Source organism: Embiotoca jacksoni, unplaced genomic scaffold (genome assembly GCF_022577435.1).
Source record: "Embiotoca jacksoni isolate LCO1_2020_lvr unplaced genomic scaffold, fEmbJac1.0.p SCAF_9, whole genome shotgun sequence".
Taxonomy (NCBI): domain Eukaryota; kingdom Metazoa; phylum Chordata; class Actinopteri; family Embiotocidae; genus Embiotoca; species Embiotoca jacksoni.
The window spans coordinates 3517936-3536990 of record NW_027185447.1 but is presented as its reverse complement, the minus strand read 5'-3'; the positions used below and the strand labels follow the sequence as shown (position 1 = coordinate 3536990).

General features: G+C 41.2%; 2 protein-coding genes across 3 annotated transcripts; one reads left to right on the top strand and one right to left on the bottom strand.

The window, feature by feature from the left end:
* Positions 1–136: 136 nt before the first annotated feature.
* LOC138193388 (ras association domain-containing protein 8-like) lies at positions 137–3187 on the bottom strand. Of its 2 annotated transcripts, XM_069141398.1 has the most exons (4): positions 3017–3187; positions 2501–2648; positions 2116–2228; positions 137–2028 (listed from the first exon to the last, which is right to left on the bottom strand). In XM_069141398.1, exons 2-4 carry the CDS (start codon positions 2611–2613, stop codon positions 725–727), a joined length of 1530 nt encoding a protein of 509 aa, XP_068997499.1. In that variant the 5' UTR covers positions 2614–2648; positions 3017–3187; the 3' UTR covers positions 137–724. The 2 variants fall into 2 exon arrangements, with proteins under 2 accessions (XP_068997499.1, XP_068997501.1); XM_069141400.1 differs by lacking the exon at positions 3017–3187 and having other exon boundaries at positions 2116–2285; positions 2501–2537.
* Positions 3188–9698: 6511 nt separating this feature from the next.
* Positions 9699–17870, top strand: ampd1 (adenosine monophosphate deaminase 1 (isoform M)). Its single transcript, XM_069140901.1, has 14 exons — positions 9699–9864; positions 9972–10113; positions 11936–12101; positions 12210–12429; positions 12824–12953; positions 13364–13558; positions 13993–14124; positions 14399–14562; positions 14801–14927; positions 15247–15410; positions 15590–15710; positions 16642–16815; positions 17142–17252; positions 17442–17870. Exons 1-14 carry the CDS (start codon positions 9713–9715, stop codon positions 17595–17597), a joined length of 2154 nt encoding a protein of 717 aa, XP_068997002.1. The 5' UTR covers positions 9699–9712; the 3' UTR covers positions 17598–17870.
* The last annotated feature ends 1185 nt before the right edge of the window (positions 17871–19055 follow it).

Genomic DNA, 19055 nt, shown 5'->3' with positions numbered 1-19055 from the left:
TATTAAACATTAGCCAAGAATTGTTGTAAAAAGATATTGGCCTATCTATACAATGAAACGGAATCAGAGAGGAACTTAAACAACTAGAGCTTCTCAGCAGATGCAAACAAATTGACTGGAGTCAGAGCTGCTCATTTACAAGTAGGACTTTTATTTGCTCTCTTGAGGTATTGGGCTGTCTGTAATTTCAGTTACAGAGCAGGAAAATAGATTGTCTATTGTCCATCTCTGCCACATGGTTGTTGGAGGCCATTTATTTTTGTCCTTCTGGGGGGGGGGGGACATCTTTTCCCCCAGGGTTAGGGTAAGGGTTAGACATAGATAGACATGGACAAAGATAAAAGCTGTCTGCCAGAAAAAGTAAAATTTCAGAGAGCAAGGACAGTCAGTATGCGCTCTTTCTGGAAGGTTTTAACACTCGGTTTGCCACAATTTACTTCACCGCACATTATGTGCACGATGTCTCGGTATCCATGCCTGTAAATGTCGTTTTATATTTAAAAATTCAGTAAAACGTGTAGATGTTTTTTACTTCTGCCGATCTCTTACTTCTTATCTTGAAAAGCCACGTGTTACAATAAGTATTGAATACAAACATGTTGAACAAGGAGGATCAGTGTCTTGAAATGTCAGGCTTGAAATTGGCCCGGATGGAAAACAATGATGCATTAATCCTATTTTAGTGACTTTAGTGCCACGTAGACATACGTGACCCCCTCTGATTCTAAACCTTGGTACTGCCCAGATATATAGTCAGTTCAGAGCGGTGAATCACTTTGTTTTTACTCGGTGATTGAGAGCGTTGGGCTTCAGACCAGCGGGTCCACCACTCCCTCAGCTCGGTGGGTCCTGTGGGTCTGCGCTCCTTTATCTGGTTGGGAGGAACCAGAGCGTGAGGAGGGTTGAAGTCTTCCCTGGGCAGGAACTTCCTGTTAACGTTCACAGCGCCTTCTGGATCAGATTGTTGGAGATTTCCAGCTTCAGTCGAAACGGCTGAAATCTCAGTGGCCGCTTTTGCACCGACTTCAGAAACCACCTCGGGATCCTCTTGTGGACCGCCAAAGAAATCGAGGCCCTGCATTCTGCGCCGGTACTCCTCCAGTTTAGCTTTACACTCCACAGCCTTCGCTCTCATCTCTAGGAACTGACGTTGCAGATCTTTCTCGTAACCTTCCTCTGCCTTCAATTCGTTTTCCCAAAATTTGATCTGCTCCATCTCCTCTTCAACGATTCTCTCGCGGGCTTCTTGTTCGGCTTCTTTGGCCCTGTGTCTTTCTTCAATGTCAAAAATCTGTCGGTCTACATGTGTTATCTGGACCTGGAAATCCTGGAGACACATGAGCTGGCATACTATGGTTTCTCTGAGACTATTTTTCTCATCGTCAGTCGGAAATTTGGACTTCTCTTGTTTTTTTTTGGAGTGTTTGATCTCTTTGCCCCTCGTCTGATTTCCCATGCAGCAGGATGTTTGATGGTCCAAGTCGGACTTCAGACTTTTCTGACCTCGAGCTTTACCTCTGCTACTTCGTGCCGAGTTATCATTCTCAACAGTGAGAGAAACGTGCGAAGAGGTACGGTTCTTCTTCTCGGTCCTCTTACTGCTGTCCTTGTCACAGGCAGTGCTGTAGGACTTTCCTTTGCCCAGACTCTCCAGCCAATCCCAGGCCTCCTCCATGAGCGTCAGAGACTTTCTTTTAGGCCTTTTCACGTCCTCTTGTTTCTGCTCGGCATTTTTTCTTAAACAGGACAATGGTGGCAAGCTTTGGCGATGGAAACTCAGCGAACCACTTCCCCGCCGCATTCTAGCACCTGCATCTTTTCTTCTTAACGGCGGGCAAGGCTGGTACCTGCCGACTTTGACTCTGCTCATTTCATCCCAGACTAAGGGTCCGTTGTGGAGAAGAGTGAGCTGGACCTCCCTGGCCTGCTCTCCGTACCGCGCCAGCGTCTCCAGAAGGCGTTCATCAGGCGTCATGCACCGCTCGAAGTCTTTGAATTTCTCCCATAAGGTGTAGCGTCCAGGTTGACCTAAAGAGAAAGATGACAGTGTAGTTGCCAGCTCGGTCAACATATTAGAAAATAAACTGTACAGAGCTGCAGACATACTGTACATACCCAAGGCTTGAGCCAAAGCTAGGACCACTTCTTGGGACGTCGTTTCCTCGGTAACTCCACAGACCACACGTGGGATACCATCCACAGACACCTTCACTTCCATTGTGCCCAGTCTGTGATTTTAAAAAGACGTTAAAAGTGTGTGACGCGCTGAACAGGGGCTGTTGTCTCTGTTAGGGGAAGTGGAGGAGACCGTTAAATGACCCGCCATTAACATTCACTCTAATCTGTCCACCCATCATGTGTTGGTCAAGCTTGCAGGCGGTGAAATCGCTGTCTCGATGGACAGATTGTTCCAGTAATAAAAAAAATAATAACAGAAAAAAAAATAACAGAAATAGATGTTACTTAAGAATATTCATGGTAAAATATTGTAAAGACCTACCTTTTTGTCCTGTCTGCTGTACAGATGCTCCGACCGTCTGCTTCGGGGGGCTGACCGTTGTGGTTGGGAGGAACAGTAGCGCAATTAGGACCAGTTAAAATTCCTGAAGGCATATAACCTCTCGGGAACAGCTTATGATCCCACCCATCTTGAATAGTTTCCATTTGAAAGAAAAATACAAAGCAAAATTTAATTTCTGTAGGTTTATGTGAAATGATGTAACACAAAAGAAAACCAGAGCAGGCTGTCCGAACGTTAGATCCTTAGTAATTTAGACAGATTTAGACAGATGTCTTCACACCAATATTTATCATATTAAGTGTAAGTATAGACAAATACAATATGTTTAAATTAATAACACGGACACAGTTATGATATTTTGAGTTGTACCCGAACACACACTTTAAATATTCCCACTGCTGATAAAGAAAATAAGCAGCAGGAAGTAAGTGGACTTAAAAACTCGTCAAACCTCGACTTGCCTAAATAACCATAAACAAGCATTTCCATAGTTACCTGCTCAACATCCAAGAAGAATTTCCTCACAGCGCTGCTTCAGATCAGCCATATTCTTAGGATTTGAACTTTTGAATCCACTTCGTAGTATGTTTGCCTCGGTGTTTAGGGTCATTGTCCTGTTTCTTCTCAGCTTCAGCTGGTGGAAAGCAGTGCTTCTTAGATACCTTGATGAACTTGGGGGTCATTTTCCCCCGTAAATGAAGGTATCTATCCCAGATCAGGATGCTCTCTCCACAGTGCTTTACCAGCGGGCTATATTTTCCTGTCGCAGTACCATTTTTACACCATACGCAGTGCTGCATGTTGGCCCCAGTCTATTCTGCCCTAGTTACATCAGTCTGGAAAACATTTTTCCAGTAGTGTAGTGGAGTGTCGAGGTGCTCCAGTGTGTATTGAGACTTTAATGGGAGAGGCTCATTCTATGGTGTCTTGACATGGACAATATTCTCCATGCACCATGATATGCTCAACCCTTTAGCTGCTACTCTGGCTTTTGGAGTCATCTTAACTTCTTGGGAGAGTTGCTACAATACTAAATCATCTCCACTCAGAGACAGTTTGTCTAATTGTTGACGGATCAATATCTAAACTTGTTGACATTACTTTTGTGACCCTTTTCCGGCCTTATGTAAATCAAGAATTATTTACGGTAAGTTGTCCGAGATGTCTTTTTTGAGGGTCATATGTCACATCACATTTACATCAGCAGATGTTTGTTGTAAATACCAAACTCAAGATGTCAATTGTGTCTATAGCCTTCACCTTCGATCTTGTTTTACTGACTGGACTCCAGGTTCAGTAACTCTGGACACTAATTAGCTGTTGTTGATATTATTAGCAGAGGTTTACATATTTTTTTACAAATATATAAATTATGTTAAACTGGATTGTGTTTGTTCATAATTGCAACTTAGATGAAGATCTGACTAAATTTCTTTACAGTATTTTAAGACCAATTCATTGATAAATACAGATAATTCTAAAGGGTTCACTTACTTTGTCCTTCCACTGTCTCATACAAATCATTATAAAGTGTGAGTGCCTTCATTCTTTAATGTGCAGCATACAGTAGAAAACAGAAAATCTTGAGGACACTGACGTCATCAAGTCCTATAAAACTTGTGCCTGAAAACAAACAGGTCTTGTAGGGGGGTTGTGGGGAGGCTGTTTTTAGCTCTGGGTGTTTGTCTTTATCTCTCTGACAGGAAGAGTGATTACAATCCAAACAGAACATGTGAACTTGCTGCAACCGAAAGCCGCAATTAAGCGTGTACTTTTTCGTCAGTGAGACCGAGCTGAAAATATTTTCAGTTTCCATTCACTGTTTAACCTCTTCTTCACCCTTTTCATTCTTTTGCTGAAATATATATTTTATAACCTAATAAAACATGCTGCATGCAACGTATTGTCTCTCGGTAGCCAATACAGTACATTTATTCTGCCATGATTAGCTTAGTTTATGTAGTTCAAGTCTGAAGGCAGCTGCTGGAGGAGCAGAGGTTTACGATTTCTACGGGAAATCATTTCTGTTGGAGGTGTGTGTGTTAACTTTGGGAGTCTGGTGTTGTTCTGCAACGTCATACAATCCCTCAAACTAATTAGAAAAGTGAAAATCACAGAATAGTTCTGTAGGACCAAACCCCAACAACTCCCAGCGCTGGAGCTGGAACACGGGAACCACCTGTTGAAATCTGGTAATGCCTGGCAGTGTGAGTGAAGATGATACGAGTAATATAAGACAGACAGACTTGGACCCCATGCTCCCTGTTGCCCGCACAGCTCGCTGCTGATAATCTCTAAGGTTCATGGTGAGGAACAGTCAGATCTCTCCAGAACTGCAAGGACAAATTCTTCAGAGGACTTTTCATTGATGTTACCCTGTGTATTCGTGACTACTTACCTTTAGTAGTTTATTCATGGAGTTTACATTCATGTACCCATTTGGCACAATGTTGCATTGACGTTTTGCACAGAAAGGTTGTAGTTACCAGGTAAATTGAAATACGTAGCTGAAGACTGATTAGTCAAAAAAAAATAATACAATTTGTTAATACGAATTTAATGTCTTTTTTTTTTTAAAAGGATTTCTAATTAGAACATGTCCAAACAGCAGAAAACAGCTAAAGCATGACACTGATCACTCCATCGCTGGTGTTTTATCATGTTAGACAAATCTCGTACGTAATTATAATTAAGAGAAGACCATAGACTGTAGCACTCAAGTTTAAATATTTGGAAGGTATTCCTGTGAAATTTGTAATATTTATAAAAGGTTTGTTATTGAGAAAACGTTCTTCAGAAGTCTTCAGAATTCTGTCTGGTATTTTAATTTCTGAAGGCGGAATTGACTGACCGCCTGTTTCTAACCTGATCTCTTTAAGTAGTTGTCCTGATAGAGGAGCTTTGACATTTAGGATCACATTCCCTAAAAATAGATGTCTGGTCAAGCGTTTTGGAGCTGCCCAGATGGACAGAGTGAACAGCAGATTACAGCAGTTACATAAATGAACGCTGACCAAATTTTCATTTTGTGGCCTCTAATCAGTCAAAGTCAGATACCTTAAATCGCAAATGTAGCTAAACCTCCACCCCAAAACACTGGAGGGGAATGAAATTGTGTTTGTGGTGCTCAAAGCAGTAAAAAAAAAAGACCTTTAAAATATTCACGAGTAATGAGGAAATACTCTCGAAGGAAAATGCTGTGAAATATTTGTATTTCCTTCTTTGGGATCCCCGTTATCTTCATCAGAGCATTTCACCTTTCCCAACATGCTTTAAATTCACATACCAAAAAACCATAACACCAGTTTGCAATTTATACATTGCTTATTGTTACTTTTCCACTTCTTAGGCACACTAACATTGGAGCAATTCCTGTATTCCCCAGCTCTATATAGTACATAACAGGGCCCTCAAAAAAGCTTGGTATTCACTTAATAGAATGAACTATTGTGGGTTAGAATTGAAATGGGGAATAAAGGACCATGAGAACATCTGATCCGGGGAAACATCCGTTCCCCTACAATTGGTCAGTCTACCAGTTTGGTTCAGACCAAAGTATCTTAATGATTGGACAGATTCTCATCGTGGACCCCAATGGACTCTGGTGATCCCCAGACTTTTCTTCCTGACCTCCTTTGGAAACATTTTCAGTGAAATGTCTTAAGAACTAATGGATAGATTGTCAGGATATATGATGCAGACAAGTCTTGTGCTGCATTGGGATTGGCCACTTATCACACTATTTAGTGGCAAGAAATCTTAGACTATTTTAAATGATGTATTTCACTTTTCATTTAAAGATTATTAAAACGTTGCAGCCTGAAGCTTATGGGGTTTTGTTGAGTAATGCAGCACTACTTTGGATGTTTTTGTAAAAGCTATAAATAGGAGATGCCCAAATTGTTTCCTATCCAGGGCTAAAAATAAATTTTTATGTTATGTGAAATTACATTTCATTAAAATGTGATATATTTCGCAGAAAATTAACATTTTGAATGTAAAATGAAGTTTTAGAATAGTTAGAGATTTTTTTTGCATAATAGTATTTTTTATCATTTTGCCGAAATTATTGTCCAAAACAGTTTCTCTTTTCAGCTTTCTGCTCTGCTCTGGATCATTGGTGTTGGGTGTGTTAGGTGAAATGATTACAAAGGCAGCATGGGATGAAAATTTGCTCCACTTGTGCTTTGAAAAATCAATCAAAAGTATTACAAACTGTAATCAATGTCAAAACTAATATTACTTTCTTCCTTTATGAAGACAAATCTTTTTCACCTAACAGCAAGAATAAAAACATCATCTTCTTTTGCATTGAACTGACAGGTACGTTGTAAATATGCGCAACATTAACACACAGGACCCATCTAACCACCAACCATGTGCACAGCAATCTGTGCGGCTATCAGAGTGTTATATAACCCGAGACACATACCTGTGTCTTTGTCAAAACACTGCGCCTGCCAGTGTGCCCTGGTTGCACATAGACAACTTAAAATAGATCTGGACACATATGAGTTCCCCATTACATCAAGGCGTGTTCTATGTGGGCACAGCAGGTTCTGATTACAGGCTGGTTACACGTGAGGAACAGGGAGCTTAATATTGCAGACTGAGCTCGGGGCTTCACACTTCCCCACTACAGTGGTCCGGTGCCTGACCACCCTTATTAACACTTCTCAGGGAGCGGTTCACTAGAAGAGCATCACCATGCCAAAAGTTCTGGTTCCAGGTAAGTTTGGGCAGACCGATTTAAATGTGCAATATACACCAATAGAAAGAGGGTTTGGATAAGATTTACTAAGGTTTCATAGTTGCATAGTTGGGGGGGGGGGGGGGGGTAGGCACCTTTTGGTCTGCAAACTGAGACGTATGGAAGTGAGAGCTCCTAAAACTTTGCTTTGAAAGTTTAAATGGAGCATGCAGGGTTCAGTATCATCCACCATTCAGGTGATAAATTCCCCTTTATTTATTATGGTGTCTCTGATTGGTAATGACAGCTTTAATGTCAGGTTCATTGGGGTTACAATGCACACAAATCCCATTGGAAGTACAGTACATATTGACAGACATCTTTCCTTGGTGATCTATGCCTGCACCATGGAGTTTTCAAGCAGCTCATTTCAACACCAAACTACTTTTCTTCTGCTCTATTGTAGGAAAATTAACGTTATCAAACTTTAGTGTTGTGCATCAGCCTTTGGCAGTGAAGAATCTAGTGAGTGATGAAGTATCAGCTGTGAAAATGTCAGGACAGGATATGACGGATGTGTCCTGTCAGCAGATTCTCCCAGATCAAGTGTGACATGAGATCCAGTCATGCAGTAACTTTTGCTCGGTTTGTATTTCCTCAATGTTTTCTTTAGGTTGCTTCTTACCCACGGCATAAAAAAAGCTGAATCAATAATACTATTCTGAGTTCTTTTATAATGGTGGCTAATTATAGGCTTGCTGTCACCTGGCACAGGGCAACAGGCAAGTCATATTCAGCTGCTAAAAGTTTTTTAAAGGGTGAAACAAAAAGAAAGGTGGTAGTTTAACCAGCTGCAGTCCGCAAAGCTTCACAAGTAGTAGGGTTGGGATGATTTTGCAGAGAAAGGAATTGAAACTGTGTGTTGTGCAGCATGCGCAGGCAGATTTGCAGGAGCAGGTTTTGAAAGCTGACAACAAATGTGTTTATAGTTTACTATCAGTTATAATTTACTGTTCACATTCAACAGCAGCTGTCTTGATGTACTTGTCAGATGTTTTATAGCATCACAAATTAAAACTGAACTGAAAGTGACTTTTCTCAGGCAGCTCACTGACTCTTCCACTATGGGAATGCTGATCTTATTAGCAACACAGCACACAAACAAGGCCTGTTTAAACAACCAGGATATGCATACCTTTTCCCCCCTCGTCTCCAGGGAGTCACAGTTAATGCCTCTTCACATGCAAGGAGACGCTCAGAACTGAAAGCAGCGCAGCGGTGGAATCAGCCGAGTATCCTGGATGTGTGATCTAAACACTGCGGCTCCAGGGGGACACCACGAAATCCTCTCTGCATGTGTCATAAAGATGCAGTTCTTTTATATGTGTCCTCCATTATCTATCCTCATACTGTATGTTACCCACTTATCCATTTATCATCATATACGTACTGGTCTGACATCTCATTTCATTGCTCTTATCCTCAACGTTTACTGTTGCATGTACTTCTAATCTGTTGTTAATAATGTTGAAAGAATAAGAGTCCCTAAAACTTTATGTTCATAAATGGCAGTTATGTGGTGCATTTTGTTACCCATCCACTGTAGGTCAACTGTTGGGACATCTTTATGTATCACACCTTGAATATAACATTTTCTAACCAATGCTTCTCTAACGCTCTCTTTTTTGGGGGTTTATCCCGGGTGGTGCTTCTCTCTTGCTGGGCATAATCAGATGGAAGTAAGTATATGGAGGGTAATGAGTGGAACCCAAAATCACTTTGGTCATAGACTCTGAACTGGAGTTGTTGTCTTAGAGTAGAAAGCCTGGGCTCTTGGCTAATGAGTGCATGTTAAAAAAGTAGAGTAGTTTGATCTCGAGCGTAGTTTTCTCTGCAGCAGGTCGTGTTATGTGGAGCCACTCAGGCTGTGCATTGTCATTGTGTTTCCTATGAAACTTGCACCTTGTTTCATAACTCCAGTCATTCTGGACCTTGACCCTCTTTTCTCATTATGTTTTCAACATGCTGGTGAATTCTGATTACAATCATCCACATAGAGCCACTAACACCATGGCTGATGCAAATAATAATAAACTGACAGAAAACGGGGTCTGGAGTTATATTAAAGAAGACTTTACCATCTCATGTGAGCCTATATTGTGTGATGGATCACTGTAGTTCCTATATATGCATGGTACATTGTGTATTCTGCCAATACCAGGTGTCACAGTTATAGAATTGTAATGAGTCAACTTATGGTGATGAATACAAAGCATGTGCTGGAGTCTGTACACATCATCTTAAATGTGCTTTGAATGTTTGAATGTAGAGCGCCATCATGAATTTCCTCTTTCAGCAGTCATATTCACTGGCAGTCAGGAAATCTTGAATGTGTGCTTGCCTGGTTTAGTTCGGCACTGCATGAAGGTGGTGGGAGCACAACGCCTCTCTGTCATTAAAACCACATATGTTTGGCATGCCTGACAGAGACCGATGACAGGATGAGGGCCTTCGCGGAGAAGGTCTTTGCGTCAGATGCCAAAGACGAGAACGTCCGCGATGAAATCTCCTTGTTCGATGTGGCTGACGACTGTCCCATCCTCCACCAAGAGTTGGCCCTCCATCTGCAAACTGATGACGATGCTGAGAAACGGTGAGATGGAAGATTGTGGTTGCAATTTGGTTAGCCTTCACTACAAATATTTCAGATGTTTTGATAGTGGACGAAGCTAACTTCTAAACTTCACCTCTTATCTACAGCAAGAGGCGCTGCCACACCATGGCCATGGCTGCAGCTGCTCCCCAGGCAGTTGCTAGCTCTGTAGTGGAGGTGGACACACCCACCTACCTGGAAGTGCCGGACTTCCAGAGAGTGGCCATCATTGGAGACTATGTTTCTGGGGTACCGTTTATTTTCCTTCATTTTTTTGGTCCTTATTTAATAGGAGCAATAGCGACAGAGAGTAAATGTGGGGAAAGAGTGCAGACTAGTGAGCAGTCACCAGCCGGGAATTGAACCAGTTACTCTCTGCTGATGTCAACAACTCATAATTGGAAATGGATTTTAAAAAAAATGAAAGCTCACTCATGTTTTATACTTCCATGCATGTAAATCACAAGTAATGCTGACCTCAAGGAGTTTAAATTTTAAGTTTGGGGCAGTGATGAAGGAGTGTATTTCAGGGTGATGTCACTGTGGGGTGTGGTTACAGCCACCCATCAATGCAGGTGGGGTCAGAAGTGAAGCAGGCTTTAAACTTCCAATCAGAAGACAGTAGTGAAACACTTTTCAGGCCGATAGATATACTTCCAGCTAGGTGAACTTCAACATGCCAGCTGTAGGGGCGGAGCTAGACTCTCAGCCCTCTGAATGGGACCTGCTGATGAATTCATTTCAAAATTCACATCTGAAAAAATAGCTGCTAGTACAACCTTTTCATATTATAATGGTACGTTCAAAGAATGACAAAGAGGAGCACAGGAGCATTTTGTGTTTTATCTCCATTTTATCGGCCACTTAGATAAAAAAACAACAACAACAAAAAAAAACATGTCAGGTTTACGCTGCATTTAGGTTACAGTAACTTGGTCACTGAGTGACACGGCTTTCGGACAGCAGCGACTGAGTCAGTGTCACTCTATTAGGGACAGACATCCAGCCTCAAAGGGACCCCTCCTGAGCGTGCACCCCCGCGGTTACTCATCTTATGACCAGCTCTCCTGCTGCATTAACAAAATTGCATATTTGAATCAGCTCAATAAAGTAAAGTTGTAAAGCTCACTAAACTTAAATGATAAGCTTGTAAGACTTTAAGTTCAGTCAACAGCTGCTTAGACAGATACACACAGTAGTAAGATTAGACTTTTCAGTTACACCTGCTCAATTTAAAGCAGCGGTAATCATTTGTCACACTGCGTTTGAAAAGTATGTTAAGTGTGCTAATATGCTGCCCATGTTCAGATAGTTGTTATTCAATGATTTTAGGTTATGCGTAGCAGGATGACCCTCCATTATTTTAACTCATAAAAGCCAGAAGAACTCATGTAGTTTTGAAATGAGGTCGCTAGAAACTCTGTTAACCGCTGCTTAACATCATTTCACCAAAGACTTGGGTCAAATTGACATGGATGCTGGAGCTGTTGACCTTGAATTTCACAGACTATATGTGTCTGTGGGTCACTGTTCTAACAGCCTGCCTCCCACTCGTAGAGGTCCATTAAGGGAGCACATCTGAGAGCAGGTCGGGGTTCAGGTTTCACGACTGTGGGTTTGACATTTACAGTGTAGGGAGCGAAAAACTTTGGAGCAGCGGATTATTATGTCAGTTTTAACTTTCTCAGACCCTCATGCTTGTTAAGATACACCTCAGGCTCGCAACATATAAATATAAAATGACTTTTTTCTGTTTGTATATTGATCTTGTATATTGATATACACCTATTCAAATTATTTTTGATTAGAATGTATTTTCTTGTACTTATTCATCTAATTAATTAAAAGATGACACCAAATCGACAGTTCCAAACAATAAAATAACCTTTTTTTTTTTAACAATGCAGCCGCCATCCTTGCCATCAAACAAATATAAATATGCTTTATAGCTCATATGTCACTATTTTTCTATTCATTAAATTTGTATTGAGGCTTTTGCTTAAGTGTAAATCTTCAAATTCTCACATTTTTAACACTAAAATCTGCAACATCTCCTCTGTGTGCTGTTCAGGTGACGATGGATGACTTCGAGCTGTCATGTAAGGGTCTGTACCGTGCCCTGAACATCAGGGAGAAGTACATGAAGCTGGCCTATCAGCGCTTCCCGAGAACGGCCTCCCGGTACCTGCGTGACATCGAGGGAGAGTCCTTCAAACTTGATGATGACGTGCAGCCAGGTGAGGAGTCGGTCATGAACCCTGCCTTCACATAAAGAAGCTCACATACAAGATGTTTTCCGTATCACATTTGGGTATCCCAATTTATATGTTGCATCCATCCCTCAGTCTTCACAGCTCCTCCAAAGGATGGAGAAGACCCCTTTGACACCAAGACCCTGCCAAAGAATCTGGGCTATGTTGCTCGTATGAAGGACGGTGTCATCTGCGTGTACAACGATGCCGCAGCTGCAGACAAAGATCAGCGCAAAGACCTGCCCTGCCCCGACTACAACACCTTCATCGACGACATGAACTTCCTCATTGCTCTCATTGCACAGGGTCCAACGTGAGTCCTTTAAAAGTGTTCATTACTCTATTTCACCTTTTACAATTCACAGTCCTCAGCTTTCAATTTGCCTCACTGTGATTTCTCCCATACCTTTACTTTTGAAACTGTGTCAGGAATTTACCACTTTCACCTGATGACTTGCTGCCCTTTTTTTAGATGACCTAAAAGGTTGGCTGAAAAATGTATCACAAGTTGTGTGTCCTGGGGATCCACACACAGGCCCTTAAGAGGCCCACAGCAAAAAAAAAAAAACATAATAAGAAGACCCTTTTCATTATTTCCCTAACTTCTTAAAGCAACAGTAACAACTATAAACAATTGAAATTATCAAAGCACAACTGCGGCATTATATCACCTAATAGTCGAGCTCAAGCTGCTCCTTGTCTTGCAGGAAGACTTACACTCACCGCCGCCTGAAGTTCCTCATGTCCAAGTTCAACGTGCATGAGATGCTGAATGAGATGGAGGAGATGAAGGAGTTGAAGTTGAACCCCCACAGGGACTTCTACAACTGCAGAAAGGTAGCCGAGAACTCTCCAAGCAAACAGTCATGTCATTTACTTAAAAAAAAAAAAAAAAAGACTGATGCACAAACAACATTAAACTTATACATCTGGACGTAACAAAAGGACATGCACTGTGGGTACAGTTGCTGCAAGATACAGTGGATTGTAGTTAACTCTTCCTTCTATTCTTCCTGACTTTAGAGTTCTAAGGCATCATCTTGCATTTTTAAAACATGTTCATAAATGATGACTTAGCACATTCTATACATTTGAATTATAACTCCCACTTAGACCTCTCTGTTGTTTTCCTAATGTGTAGCTGCCATGCCCCTTTCAGTGGCTGTAGCTTCCTCTGGTGACCAATCACAGTTACTACACCGCCTTAAACTGAAACCTCAGTGACCCACTCTCTTTATCACCTCCAGGTGGACACTCACATCCATGCGGCCGCCTGCATGAACCAGAAGCACCTGCTGCGCTTCATCAAAAAGTCTTACTGCGTGGATGCTGACCGCATCGTGCACAAACTCAAAGGGAAGGAGGTCACCATGAAGGCGCTCTTTGAGTCCCTTAATCTTCATCCCTACAATCTCACTGTGGACTCGCTGGATGTGCACGCTGTACGTTTCTGGTTGGGGAAAGACTAGTTGCGTTAGATGTGAATAAAGAGTATAAAAACATTGCATATCTGCGGGTACAGGCAGAATGGCAGAAAACGTTGTAGGAAGGCACTTAGGTGTTCAAGTTGTTAAAATAATATGATTGCACACATACTGGAATTATTTAACATACACATTTGCTGTGTCAGGGACTATAACATAAATCAACTTTGCAAAATGGAGCAAAACAACAACTTTCACCTGTGTTGGTAACAGTATTAAAATCTTATCAGGATTAACTTCCCTTCTTCCGTCAAGGAAAATTTTAATGTCTCGAAGTTTGTATGCTGAAAGTTAAGATTCATATTTTTTCACAAACTTGCATTATTGCAGTATTAAATTGTAGAACCTCCTTGATCTGAATCTATTTTCTTGTGTCTCTTGTTTCTCTGAAGGGCAGACAGACCTTCCAGCGTTTTGATAAATTCAACGCCAAGTACAACCCTGTGGGAGCCAGCGAGCTGCGTGACCTTTACATGAAGACAGAGAACCACATCAACGGAGAGTACTTTGCCACCATCATCAAGGTTGGGTTATATATGATATTGACAGGAAATATTCAATGAATGGATGTCTTAATAGAATGTAAGAATAATTGTGCTTCCACCAGCTGAAGATCACATTTCTCTAACTTTACTCTGTTGGCATCCTGGCTCATACACATGCATCAGTTATTCAGACTCAAAAACTGATGTTTGTTGCTTGCATTTCCCCGGCCTACTACTGATCAAACATATTGATAATATGTTATACACCAAACTTGAAATGACCTGAGCTTGATTTGATCCTTGTGTGAACCAGGAAGTAGCCAGTGACCTGGAGGATGCCAAGTACCAGTATGCTGAGCCTCGTCTGTCCATCTATGGTTGCAACCCCAACGAGTGGACCAAGCTCTCCGGCTGGTTCGTCAAGCACAGAGTTTTATCTCCAAATCTCAAGTGGATGATTCAAATACCCAGGATCTAGTAAGTTCTCAGTTACTGCTCTGTCTTCTATGCAATCTGACCAAACTGTTGGACTGATCAAAAAGTCTTCATCCTGTCGTGGATAAATTATAGCTTGTTATTTGCATGCCCATATTAAAGAGTACTCCACTAAAATCCACATTTTGAGTATTAGATACTTCTCTGTGAGCCTGAAAATGTCTTAAACTACTTTGAATTCAGATTTAAATTAGCTTGTTTTGTCCCTCTACCATCTCAGTGATATCTTCAGAGGCAGGGACTTTGTGCCCCACTTTGGCAAGATGCTGGAGAACATTTTCCTTCCCGTGTTCCAGGCCACCATCGACCCACAGTCCAACCCAGACCTCAGCCTCTTCCTCAACCATGTCAGTCACGAGTTCAGATACAACAAAACCGTGGCCCTTACCTTGATTGATTTCCAAACCATGAATGAATAATGTAATTGTGGTAAAGATGACAAAACAGCTAGTTGCAGACTCCTGGCATGACCACACATCTGGATCGCAATTTTAAAGAGCCTAGAGATTTTTTTTAGCTTTAATCTCAAGCATGAATATTTCCCCTCCTGTTGCAAAAGATTAAAAAAAAAAAAATCCTCCAGTAATTCACCAGTTTTAAAAACTACCAGAGAAAAGTTAAAGCTCTGTTCCCGGTATAATCAGCTGTCCTCCTCCTGGCGTGTAGGTGACAGGTTTCGACAGTGTGGACGATGAGTCCAAACACAGTGGACACATGTTCTGCACTAAGAGCCCCAAACCAGAGGAGTGGGACATTGTCAAGAACCCCTCCTACACCTACTACATCTACTATATGTATGCCAACATTGCTGTTCTCAACCAACTCCGCAGGTGGGGAACTTTCTGTGCACACAGTTTGTCTTTTGGAGTACTGGCTTGAAATCTGATTATCTATAATGTTTGCTGAGAGATCCCTGCCATTTTGCAGCGACAATTTCTTGTCGCTTCTTTATATCCTATCTTCTCTGTAAATAGTACTTCTCCTTACTTGTTTGCCTTCTGCTCTCCAGACAGAGGGGGATGACCACATTCATGTTCAGGCCTCACTGCGGCGAGGCCGGTGCTGTCACTCACCTGCTGGCTGCCTTCATGACTGCTGACAACATCTCTCACGGCCTGAACCTCAAGAAGGTCAGTCTTCCGGATTCAGCATACCACTTCCTGTGAAATAACACTTTAATTTGGCAGTGCACATGCATTCATTCATTCACATGTGATCAAGCACCAGTTGTCAGTGTCAGACTTTTGTAAAGAAGCCATAACCATCATCCTAAAACACAATCTGACCATAATACCACAAATTAATTGATATTTAGTTGAAACATAGGTGATGATAGACTATATGAATCTAAAAATTTAGGTCCGATGAATATCCTGTAATTTAATGTGGGCAGATGATATCTTATTTTTTGGATGGCTTTGAATGGAAACCCCCAAGATTTACAAATACCACCAGATGAATAGCCCCTCAGATTATTCTATGACACACTGATTGATTCTCACCACAGTACAAAAGAGCACTTAACAAAGACATTTTTTCTTGATATAATCTCTTATCTAAAAGCGGCTAACAGATGTGCTTTCAGAGGACATTGTAAAAGACATTGTATTGGTGCAGTATCTGATTAAAAGGGAATAAGAACCCAATGTAAAAGAGGTCCCAGAGATACACACAGTGAGGCACGGTGTTTGAAACCCAGATCTAAGACTTCTGGTAACAAATCAGGACTTCTAATTATGGGAATAAGTGAGGATATGATCCTGAATATGACTTCAAATCTTTGTCTTCCCAGTTCTTTACTGTATCATTGTTTTTGGATTATTGCTACAATCTTTTGCTAATTTAAATTTTTCAAAAATATTTGATTTACTGTACAATCGATATTATAATGAGTGTAATCCAGGTTTTAGATTCATCCTATGAGTAATCTTGGAGTTTATTACATTACCTTTCTGCCTGCTTTCTTATTAAAAAGAAAAATCAAAAATCTCCTCAAAACTGTGATGACATGCTCATAACATTGCTCCCTGTTATATCAAACCATCTGTCCGTCTCAACCAGAGCCCGGTGCTGCAGTACCTGTACTTCTTGACCCAGATCCCGATCGCCATGTCCCCTCTCAGCAACAACAGCCTGTTCCTGGAATACGCTAAGAACCCACTGCTGGAGTTCCACAAGAAAGGCCTGATGGTGTCTCTGTCCACCGACGACCCCATGCAGTTCCACTACACCAAGGTCTGAGCACATGGAGATGATAATGTAGACAATGGTGCATACTGTGCAGTTCATAATGGGTATTTCATGGTGTACATATACGGATATAAGAATTGTTCTGATGTCAGAGGTCGGTCTTTGTATTTATGTTGCATAGGCAAAGTCTTATGGAAAGTCCTGCACACTTCAACAAAGCCAGCATTGTAAACACATAAACAGTGTGCCATACATTCAGATTCAGATGTGTGCAACATTAGCTGTTTAATGATATGAACTGCATATACACATAAATTGAAGTAGGAGTGATCATAATGTCAGAGTATAAGTCTGAACCTTTATATCCACAGGAGCCCCTGATGGAAGAGTATGCCATCGCAGCCCAGGTCTTCAAGCTCAGTACTTGTGACATGTGTGAGATCTCCAAGAACAGTGTGCTGCAGAGCGCCATGTCTCACGAGGTAACACACAAAACAGGGAACTTCGTGTTTAAAAAGCTTTGCGTCAAATAACCAGACAGACACACACAGATTGTATCTTCACACCGTGCAGGCTGCACTTCAGGCAAAGAGATTATACATCCAGGTCCACATAAAGGTGATTTTATTTTTGCATCAATACATGTTTTTCTTTTTTCGTCTGTGCTCCAGGAGAAGGCCCACTTCCTGGGTCCGGATTACCTGAAAGAGGGTCCAGCGGCCAACGACATTCGTAAGACCAACGTGGCCCAGATCCGCACTGCATACCGCTTTGAGACACTGTGCTATGAGCTCAACCTCATCAAGGAGGGCTTGAAGACGGAGTAACGTGACTCAGAATTGGTCAAAACTCACATCAAATCTCTACTGTGATGTAGAAAGCTTTCTGCGTTATGATTTTCACAGCACCTCTTAAACCAATCAATCTTAAACTGACCTTCTGACACGGTGATGCTGTCTCTTTTGGAGTATGTTGATGATTGTCCTTACTGTATATCATCTTGTCTGATTTACTTGTTCACGACAGTATGTGTATTCCAACTGGAGAAACATCATGTACAGTGTCAGAATGAAAGGAAATAAAATGTGAAGTAACAGGTATCTTTTGGCGTTTTTTTAATTTTTATAATTTAATCAGTCTTACATTGCAACAGGATTTACTTGACAGTCTTGCCCAGTTGTGTTGATTGTGATCTGGCAGTGCTCCTGTTGCCTTCACACATATCTTATGAGCTCGGCGCCTTGTTTCATGTTAAAACGTGCATCAGTCATGCAAATCTAATGAAGGAATTAGTCAGAGTTGATGCATGATGTATCACTTTTACCATCAGTTAGGTAGGTAGGTATATACTTTATTAATCCCCGAGGGGAAATGGCATAGCGTCCACAATGTCTGCCATTTCCATTAATGAATGTTCAAACTGGGTGAAAAAGTCAACAATTATTATAATTTAAGTGGATTAGGTTATATTATTATTATTAGATTAGCCTCCTTCCATAGATGAAGATCAAATCTGAGATCTATTTGGGAATAATGCACCATTACATCACATATAGGCCAAGGGAACTGATAAAAAATTGTAGTAAAAATTATGATTATTACTTGTGGGCTCGAGCAGATGTAGCTTCTGACTCATTGCCTATATCTCCCATAACACTTGAAGATAACAGTATCTATTCTTCGTTGACAGCTGCAGGAGTTGATGTGATGACGTCTTCCCTCTTTGAGGATTCAACCACACTTTCTCACAGTCAAAGCTGCATCAAGCTCCACAGAAACACTTAGAGAAGAACCGGAAGTTAAGCGAATTAAACAGTAAATTACTGTCGGTTCTTACAAAAGACAGACATTTGACTGTAGGCTACTAAAATATATATTAATATCTACACTAACGTAGGCAAAAGTGTGGGGGGCAAGATTCGACTGATGTTGCCAATGGGCCAAGTTTAGGTTAAAGGAAAAAAGATACACAGCCTCCACTACTGCACAACTGATATTACAAGCCATGACCTAATTTTAAATTTTATGAGAATCCAGGTCACACATTATCTTCTTCCCTACCCACCTCTTTTCATTATAATTTTAAAATAATGTTGCTGTTCCCAGGCTTCAGTGACAGGTGTTATGATAAGACAAGTCGATTATTTATTTTTTTTTCCCTTTTTCGGGTACATTGTAACGCCGAACCAGAATAACTGGCCCAACATACTGTACAAATGCAGTTTGCATTACAACGCATTTACCTCTAAAATCTGTTTTTACGTTTTTAACCATTGTAAGTAACA